The sequence below is a fragment of the Borostomias antarcticus genome (assembly GCF_949987555.1).
Source record: "Borostomias antarcticus genome assembly, chromosome: 23".
In the NCBI taxonomy this organism is placed as follows: Eukaryota; Metazoa; Chordata; class Actinopteri; order Stomiiformes; family Stomiidae; genus Borostomias; species Borostomias antarcticus.
The window spans coordinates 18115213-18124854 of record NC_140256.1 but is presented as its reverse complement, the minus strand read 5'-3'; the positions used below and the strand labels follow the sequence as shown (position 1 = coordinate 18124854).

At 50.4% G+C, this 9642-nt stretch overlaps 1 protein-coding gene across 1 annotated transcript in view; it reads left to right on the top strand.

The window, feature by feature from the left end:
* The window catches only part of LOC311324435 (NMDA receptor synaptonuclear signaling and neuronal migration factor-like), a gene marked incomplete at its 3' end in the record, with an annotated part of 15359 nt that extends 6382 nt beyond the window's left edge, over positions 1–8977 (top strand). The window contains exons 3-7 of the mRNA XM_084456889.1: positions 88–158; positions 586–665; positions 822–924; positions 6740–6815; positions 8880–8977. Of these exons, the coding sequence (XP_084313015.1) occupies positions 88–158; positions 586–665; positions 822–924; positions 6740–6815; positions 8880–8977 (428 nt within the window). The remainder of the gene's footprint in view (positions 1–87; positions 159–585; positions 666–821; positions 925–6739; positions 6816–8879) is intronic.
* Positions 8978–9642: the final 665 nt, after the last annotated feature.

The window sequence follows — 9642 nt, the reverse complement described above, 5'->3', positions numbered from 1 at the left end:
ACACCCGTGGAAAAACCTCTCTCTCTCTCTCTCTCTCTCCACCCCTCTCTCCTCCATCCCTCTCTCCCTCCTTCCATCCAATTACAGAGGAGATTGAGAAGAAGCTGACCGCCTACAGGAAAGGCTGCAAGATCTGGAACATGCTCATCTTCTGTCAGGTGAGAGGGAGGAGGAGGAGGGAGGAGGAGGAGGAGGAGGGAGAGGGGGGAGGAGGAGGGAGAGGGAGGAGGAGGAGGGAGAGGGAGGTGGAGGAGGGAGAGGGAGGAGGAGGAGGGAGAGGGAGGAGGAGGAGGGAGAGGGGGGAGGAGGAGGAGGGAGAGGGGGGAGGAGGAGGAGGGAGGAGGAGGAGAGAGAGGGAGGAGGAGGAGGGAGAGGGGGAGGAGGAGGAGGAGGGAGAGGGAGGAGGAGGAGGGAGAGGGGGGAGGAGGAGGAGGGAGAGGGAGGAGGGAGAGGGGGGAGGAGGAGGAGGGAGAGGGAGGAGGAGGAGAGAGAGGGGGATGACGGCTGACTGGATCAATGTTGTGACGCGTTGTGACACCTGCCACCTGTGTGAACGCTTCACCTGGTTTAACCTGTCCCTCTCAGGGTGGCCCAGGACACCTGTACCTGCTCAAGAACAAGGTCGCCACCTTCGCAAAGGTGGAGAAGGAGGAAGACATGATGCAGTAAGATCTGCCGCCGCTGACAACCGCACTGTGTGTGTGTGTGTGTGTGTGTGTGTGTGTGTGTGTGTGTGTGTGTGTGTGTGTGTGTGTGTGTCAGACGTGTGTAGCCTACGCCGTCATGTCACATGACTTCTGGGCTGCTGTGCTCGTTGACAGGTTCTGGAAGAGGCTGAGCAAGCTGATGAGCAAGCTGAACCCAGAGCCCAACCTGGTCCACATCATGGGCTGCTATGTGCTGGGGAGCGCCAATGGAGAGAAGGTACCGTTGTTTACGCTGTCATTGCTACAGTGTGTGTGTGTGTGTGTGTGTGTGTGTGTGTGTGTGTGTGTGTGTGTGTGTGTGTGTGTGTGTATCCCTAGTCCTTCAACTATATGGCCCGCTAGATCCAATCCCAGTCAAGTGTTGTGTTTCCTAGCCTACCACTGGCTGGTTGATCATTTACATGTCATTAATTATGCATTCAGGTGTGTCCTGCTCTGCCCCCTAACCTGTACTGGCCTCTAAACCTGTACCGGCCTCTAAACCTGTACTGGCCTCTAAACCTGTACTGGCCTCTAAACCTGTACTGGCCTCTAAACCTGTACTGGCCTCTAAACCTGTACTAGCCTCTTAACCTGTACTGGCCTCTAAACCTGTACTGGCCTCTAAACCTGTACTGGCCTCTAAACCTGTACTAGCCTCTTAACCTGTACTGGCCTCTAAACCTGTACTGGCCTCTAAACCTGTACTGGCCTCTAAACCTGTACTGGCCTCTAAACCTGTACTGGCCTCTAAACCTGTACTAGCCTCTTAACCTGTACTGGCCTCTAAACCTGTACTGGCCTCTAAACCTGTAATGGCCTCTAAACCTGTACTGGCCTCTAAACCTGTACTAGCCTCTTAACCTGTACTGGCCTCTAAACCTGTACTGGCCTCTAAACCTGTACTAGCCTCTAAACCTGTACTAGCCTCTTAACCTGTACTGGCCTCTAAACCTGTACTGGCCTCTAAACCTGTACTAGCCTCTTAACCTGTACTGGCCTCTAAACCTGTACTGGCCTCTAAACCTGTACTAGCCTCTAAACCTGTACTAGCCTCTTAACCTGTACTGGCCTCTAAACCTGTACTAGCCTCTAAACCTGTACTAGCCTCTTAACCTGTACTGGCCTCTAAACCTGTACTGGCCTCTAAACCTGTACTAGCCTCTTAACCTGTACTAGCCTCTTAACCTGTACTAGCCTCTAAACCTGTACTGGCCTCTAAACCTGTACTAGCCTCTTAACCTGTACTGGCCTCTAAACCTGTACTGGCCTCTAAACCTGTACTGGCCTCTAAACCTGTACTAGCCTCTTAACCTGTACTGGCCTCTAAACCTGTACTGGCCTCTAAACCTGTACTGGCCTCTAAACCTGTACTAGCCTCTAAACCTGTACTGGCCTCTAAACCTGTACTAGCCTCTTAACCTGTACTGGCCTCTAAACCTGTACTAGCCTCTTAACCTGTACTAGCCTCTAAACCTGTACTGGCCTCTAAACCTGTACTAGCCTCTAAACCTGTACTGGCCTCTAAACCTGTACTGGCCTCTAAACCTGTAATGGCCTCTAAACCTGTACTGGCCTCTAAACCTGTACTAGCCTCTTAACCTGTACTGGCCTCTAAACCTGTAATGGCCTCTAAACCTGTACTGGCCTCTAAACCTGTACTGGCCTCTAAACCTGTACTGGCCTCTAAACCTGTAATGGCCTCTAAACCTGTACTGGCCTCTAAACCTGTACTAGCCTCTAAACCTGTACTGGCCTCTAAACCTGTACTAGCCTCTAAACCTGTACTGGCCTCTAAACCTGTACTGGCCTCTTAACCTGTAATGGCCTCTAAACCTGTACTGGCCTCTAAACCTGTACTGGCCTCTAAACCTGTAATGGCCTCTAAACCTGTACTGGCCTCTAAACCTGTACTGGCCTCTAAACCTGTACTAGCCTCTAAACCTGTACTAGCCTCTTAACCTGTACTGGCCTCTAAACCTGTACTGGCCTCTAAACCTGTACTAGCCTCTTAACCTGTACTGGCCTCTAAACCTGTACTGGCCTCTAAACCTGTACTAGCCTCTAAACCTGTACTAGCCTCTTAACCTGTACTGGCCTCTAAACCTGTACTGGCCTCTAAACCTGTACTAGCCTCTAAACCTGTACTGGCCTCTAAACCTGTACTGGCCTCTAAACCTGTACTAGCCTCTTAACCTGTACTGGCCTCTAAACCTGTACTGGCCTCTAAACCTGTACTAGCCTCTTAACCTGTACTGGCCTCTAAACCTGTACTGGCCTCTAAACCTGTACTGGCCTCTAAACCTGTACTGGCCTCTAAACCTGTACTGGCCTCTAAACCTGTACTAGCCTCTAAACCTGTACTAGCCTCTAAACCTGTACTGGCCTCTTAACCTGTACTGGCCTCTAAACCTGTACTAGCCTCTAAACCTGTACTGGCCTCTAAACCTGTACTGGCCTCTAAACCTGTACTGGCCTCTAAACCTGTACTGGCCTCTAAACCTGTACTGGCCTCTAAACTGAGGCTGCTGTCAGTCTGTCAGTCTGTCTGATAACATGGAGGAAGCTTCAGGAGGATGACCAGAGCTGCCAGAGCTGTCACACACACACACACACACACACACACACACACACACACACACACACACACACACACACACACACACACAGACACACACACACACACACACACACACACACACACACACACACAGACACACACACACACACACACACACACACACACACACACACACACACATACACACACACACACACGCACACACACACACACACACACACACACACACACACACACACACACATACACACACACACACACGCACACACACACACACAGACACAACACCCACCCAGCTGTCAGAAGAGTGACAGAGAGACAGCCTCAGACCCTTCCACTGACACCTCTATCTCTCTCTCTTTCCCTCTCTCTCTCTGTCTCTCTCTCTTTCTCTCTCTCACACACACACACACACACACACACACACACACACACACACACACACACACACACACAGTACACACAAGACACAAATATACAGACATACAGTTTCTCTCTCTCTCAAACACACACACAAGCTACAGATGCTCAAGTATGTGTGTCAGCGTGTGTATGAATACTGTACACATGTGTGTTTACTCATTCAAATGAACCTGCATGCAGTAGACACACACATGCTGTCAATAACCCAGCAGGCCGGCCGAGCTGCTCCACCACTCAGGACTCAGTCCTGGCTGCTCCACCAATCAGGGCTCAGCCCTGGCTGTCCACCAATCAGAGCTCAGTCCTGGCTGTCCACCAGGCTGTCCACCACTCAGGACTCAGTCCTGGCTGTCCACCAATCAGAGCTCAGTCCTGGCTGTCCACCAATCAGGGCTCAGTCCTGGCTGTCCACCACTCAGGGCTCAGTCCTGGCTGTCCACCACTCAGAGCTCAGTCCTGGCTGCTCCACCACTCAGGGCTCAGTCCTGGCTGTCCACCAATCAGGACTCAGTCCTGGCTGTCCACCAATCAGGGCTCAGTCCTGGCTGTCCACCACTCAGAGCTCAGTCCTGGCTGTCCACCACTCAGGGCTCAGTCCTGGCTGTCCACCAATCAGGACTCAGTCCTGGCTGTCCACCAATCAGGGCTCAGTCCTGGCTGTCCACCAATCAGGGCTCAGTCCTGGCTGTCCACCAATCAGGACTCAGCCCTGGCTGTCCACCAATCAGGGCTCAGTCCTGGCTGCTCCACCACTCAGGACTCAGTCCTGGCTGTCCACCAATCAGAGCTCAGTCCTGGCTGTCCACCAATCAGGGCTCAGTCCTGGCTGTCCACCACTCAGGGCTCAGTCCTGGCTGTCCACCACTCAGAGCTCAGTCCTGGCTGTCCACCAATCAGGGCTCAGTCCTGGCTGTCCACCACTCAGGACTCAGCCCTGGCTGTCCACCAATCAGGGTTCAGTCCTGGCTGTCCACCACTCAGAGCTCAGTCCTGGCTGTCCAACACGGCCGGCTGCTGCTGCTGCTCTCTGGCGTTCTCTCCACCACCATGAGGAAAGCAACATGAATTTTTCCCGCCGCATTTAACAATTCTCCTCCTCTCCGGCTGTTCTACCTGTGTGCCCCCTCCCTCCCGCGGGCCCATCTGGGAATCCAGTCAGCCTGCCGGCTTTAGTCATCGCTCTATTAATAGAAACCTGCCTGTCAGAGCAGGCGCAGCCGGCCTAGTGCCCCTACCTGAGCCCGCCTCCCCACGTCTACCTCCACTATCGCGCTCGCTCCTCTAGCTGTTTTGTGTGTTCTACTCGCTAAAAGTGGACCGAGAAACGGAGGAACAATCGCCTCCGGTGGCGTCTCGTCTGCCCTGAGCGCTCGTATCCATCTGGGACCACTGGGGTCAGTGGAATCGACAAATCCTTGAGGTTTCCTGCTGCCCACTGAGCTTTGTCCTGCTCTGATTGACCTGGCCTAACAGAGGGCAGGATGTAATTATTAGTGCGGTGGTCGCTGGTAGACCAGGGAGGCTGGGGGGCTAAGCTCCGTACCGCCTCCCCCCAGGGGGCGCTCACCTCTGACCTCCTGTCATAATGTCTCCGATCCGCCCCCCAGAGCACGCGAGCATTGCTGTGACACCCTCCGCACAACTCTGCCTCGGTGGCATCGGCAAACAGGAAGCGCTTCCGAGAAAACATGCTAATTGGCTAGGGGGTTCCCTGGGGCGGCGGCAGGGACTGGGGCGGATCAATGGGAGTGAGTGAGTTATGTTTATCAGTATACTGCACTGTAACTTTTATTCCTGTATTCTATTTGTCCTGCTTTTTGTTTTAAATATCTATAATGACTTGCTTTTTGTTTTAATGCTTTTAGTTTGTCCTGCCTTTTGTTTTAAGTGTCTATAATGTCTTGCTTTTTGTTTTAATGCTTTTAATGTCTCATGTAAAGCACCTTGAATTGCCCTGTGGCTGAAATGTGCTATATAAATAAACTTGCCTTGCCTTGCCTTGAGTGGAGGGAAAGGAGAGAGGAGAGAAGAGAGGAGAGAGGACAGGAGAGGAGAGATACAGACCACGGGGAGTGAGTGGAGGGGGTTGAGGAGAGGAGAGAGGAGAGGAGAGGAGAGGAGAGGAGAGGAGAGGAGAGGAGAGGAGAGGAGAGAGGCAGACCACGGAGAGTAAGTGGAGGGGGTTGAGGAGAGGAGAGAGGAGAGGAGCAGAGAGGAGAGAGGAGAGGAGAGGAGAGAGGAGAGAGGCAGACCACGGGGAGTGAGTGGAGGGGGTTGAGGAGAGGAGAGGAGGAGAGAGGAGAGAGGAGAGGAGAGGAGAGGAGAGGAGAGGAGAGGAGAGGAGAGGAGAGGAGAGGAGAGGAGAGGAGAGGAGAGGAGAGGAGAGGAGAGAGGCAGACCACGGAGAGTGAGTGGAGGGGGTTGAGGAGAGGAGGAGAGAGGAGAGGAGAGGAGAGAGGAGAGGAGAGAGGAGAGGAGAGAGGAGAGAGGCAGACCACGGGGAGTGAGTAGAGGGGGTTGAGGAGAGGAGGGAGGAGAGGAGAGAAAAGCAGAGGAGAAAAGGACAAGGGAGTTAATGCTGTGTGACACCCCCCCCCCCCCCCCTCCTCCCATAAAAACGCTTGTAGCCACGGATATGGTACATGCATGTACACATAAACAGAGGTACTCACACACACACACACACACACACACACACACACACACACACACACACCTCCTTCTCTCAAAGGTCAGAGCAGACAATCAATGTGGTACACTGAGCCCACTCTGCCCTGAGGGCCAATCTAACAGATATTCATCCATGACAGCTCTTCTGGTTTAATGGCATGTTGACCTGTGTCATGAGTTATATTTGGAGAAGTGCTACTGTATTATACAGCCATGGAAAATGATTTACGGAGCGTTCCCCAGAGTTTCTCCCTATTCCATACACAGATTATACCTGTGTGACCACTAGCCGTCTGATGGGCTTCTTCTGAAATCCTTTTCTGTGTCCCTGATTTCTGTGTCCCTGATTTCTGTGTCCCTGATTTCTGTGTCCCTGCAGCTGATTCAGAACCTGAAGAGGCTGATGAGACCATACTCCATCGAGTTCAAGTCCCCGCTAGAACTGTCTGCACAGGGTGAGTACTCGTGCACGCACGCACGCACGTACACACACACACACACACACACACACACACACACACACACACACACGTTCACATGTATTGATTTTCCAATACTTGCTATGTAGCATGCCCACTGAATATTAATGGTGTGCATTAATCAAACCTGGGCAGCTAGTCAGACAGGCACATAAAACACACATTAGGGAGTAGGGAAACATACCTGTCTGAACCCTTTGAGCTCTGAACGCACCCTCATCACTCATTTCCCTGACAATTATTGATGTCATGCTAATTATTTCACAATTAAAATCGCATTATATCCACCAAGTTGGGTTTTTCCTCCTTACTGACCTGTACAAGACTTCTGTCTTCCACCTCCTCTCTCTCTCTCTCTGTCAATCAAGTTGGATTTATATCAATCAAGTTGGATTTATATAGCGCCCTTCATGATACCCAGAGCGCTTTACAGAGTCCAGTATTCTGTCTTTTTCTCTCTCTCTCTCTCTGTCTCTTTCTCTCTCTCTCTCTCTCTCTCTCTGTCTCTCTCTCTCTCTCTCTCTGTCTCTTTCTCTCTCTCTGTCTCTTTCACTCTCTCTCTCTCTCTGTCTCTTTCACTCTCTCTCACACGTTCATGCTCTTTCTTCTCCTTTCATTTCTCCCACTCAGGCTGACTGCTTGAACAAGGCTTGAACACTTGTTTCAGTCTCACTGTTGTAGAACAGTTGCTGCTGTTGAGCAAATGATAACACAGGCAGATGAGAAGGAGATCCCAAATGAAAGAGACCTGAACATGGAAAAGTCTGCTTCCAAATGCCCTGATTACCCACCGAACAAAGCAACCCATAATTAGGGGCTGAGCAGCTCAGCTGAGGTCCATCTTCTTATTTCCTCTTTTTTTCTTCCAAGCAAATCTGTCTTCCCATGCATGAAAAACCGCCAAACTTTGCACATAAGTCCTATGCCAAAAGTCCTCAACTATCATTGTGGGCCAGACTTTTATCTTTAAAATGGTATTTTGACAGTATTTTGGATTCTGTCCTCTTTCTGTCCCCCCAAACTATTGCTCTGAATAGAGAAGACATACACTACCCACATTCCTATAGGGTAACAGTGAGCGCCACCAATCAGAGCTGTCGCTGTTGGCAACCCCACACAAAATGTGTGAGGGACTACAACCGACCATTGAGGGACTACAACTGACTGATTGAGGGAAAACTAGGACTACAACCGACCAAAATGACACCGGCATTGTCTCTGATTGAGCACACCTGCACTCAACCTGCAATCAGCTAGACAAGCCCAAAATCATTTCAAACCCCAGCCAGTATCAGTCACTTACGGAGCAGATTAGATTAGATTAGATTAGATTAGATTAGATTAGTTAGATAGATAGATAGATAGATAGATAGATAGATAGATAGATAGATAGATAGATAGAGAGATAGATACATAGATAGATAGATAGATAGATAGATAGATAGATAGATAGATAGATAGATAGAGAGAGAGAGAGATACATACATAGATAGATAGATAGATAGATAGATAGATAGACAGACAGACAGATAGATAGATAGATAGATAGATAGATAGATAGATAGATAGATAGATAGACAGACAGACAGACAGACAGACAGACAGACAGACAGAGTTTTATTAGAACTTCCAGCTTCTCACTTGGCAGGTAGCTTAACAGGACCATGACATTCCCTTGGTGTCTAAGGTTGTGAGTTCAAGCCCTGGGTGATGCAGAATAAACATGCTAATGCCTACCTGGGCATTGTACTGTGTGGACTTGAGACACATGATTTTAAAGACATTTTTTAATTTAAGAAGCTTTAAATAATGATGGTCCAGGTAGAGACCCTTGTGTATTTGTCATTTGTCTCCTCCTCTTCCTCTTCTTCCGCTGCCCGGCCCCGACTCACTGCTGTTCAGCAGCTAGAATTAGCTTTTTTTCTGATGATTGGTATTTCAATATATATGATGGTATTTCTGATGATATCTTCTGATTATTCTCCAGGCTGCACTAGCCATGTACTTATCAAGCTCCCCCCCTTCCCTCCCTCTATCCAGGTAAGGAGATGATCGAGATGTACTTTGACTTCCGTCTCTTCCGCCTGTGGAAGACCCGCCAGCACTCCAAACTGCTCGACTACGATGACCTTTTGTGACATGGCTCTCCAAGTTTCAGCCGATCGTCTGTTAGCCTCTATCTCATCACGAAGCCTCTGATGAGGTCATGGGTTGAAGAGAGCCTGTGAGTCCTGTACTCGTCGTTACAGACGGAGCTCAGACGCTTTTGTCGAGGAGCCTTGGAACTCTGTGCTCTCAGCTCTGAAAGCAAGTGGGTGACGGCGTTTGCTGCTGTCAGAAGGTGTCCATTTCCCTCTCCATTTACCAGCCTTCACGAAACGCATCATCACAAGAGGAGCGGAGTGGAGGGGGGAAAGAGAGAGGAGCAGAGAGAGACTCATCCTTCTTTGGCCTATTATGCGTCAGGACTAGACAGACCAAACAGAGAGCTGTTTTTTGCGGATGCAGCGGGGACACTTTGAGACGAGGTGGAAGAGGAAGAGGAGGAAGAGGAGGAGGAGGAGGAAGGAAGCGTCTACTGAGAACTCGGAGAGAGAGACCGACGCCAGCACGTTTCCCCCACTGTGGCTCGCCTATCTGTTGTGTGGAGAAGGAAACAGAGGGATGGGACGTGCTTTTCCAGGGGTAGAACTAGGTCTCCCCTAGTAGCTAGACACAGTATGTGGTATTTATGAATGCTTTCTGGAGCGTTAGAGAATAGATTTTTGAGCTTTGACGCGTATATCTCACGAAAATATAGTAT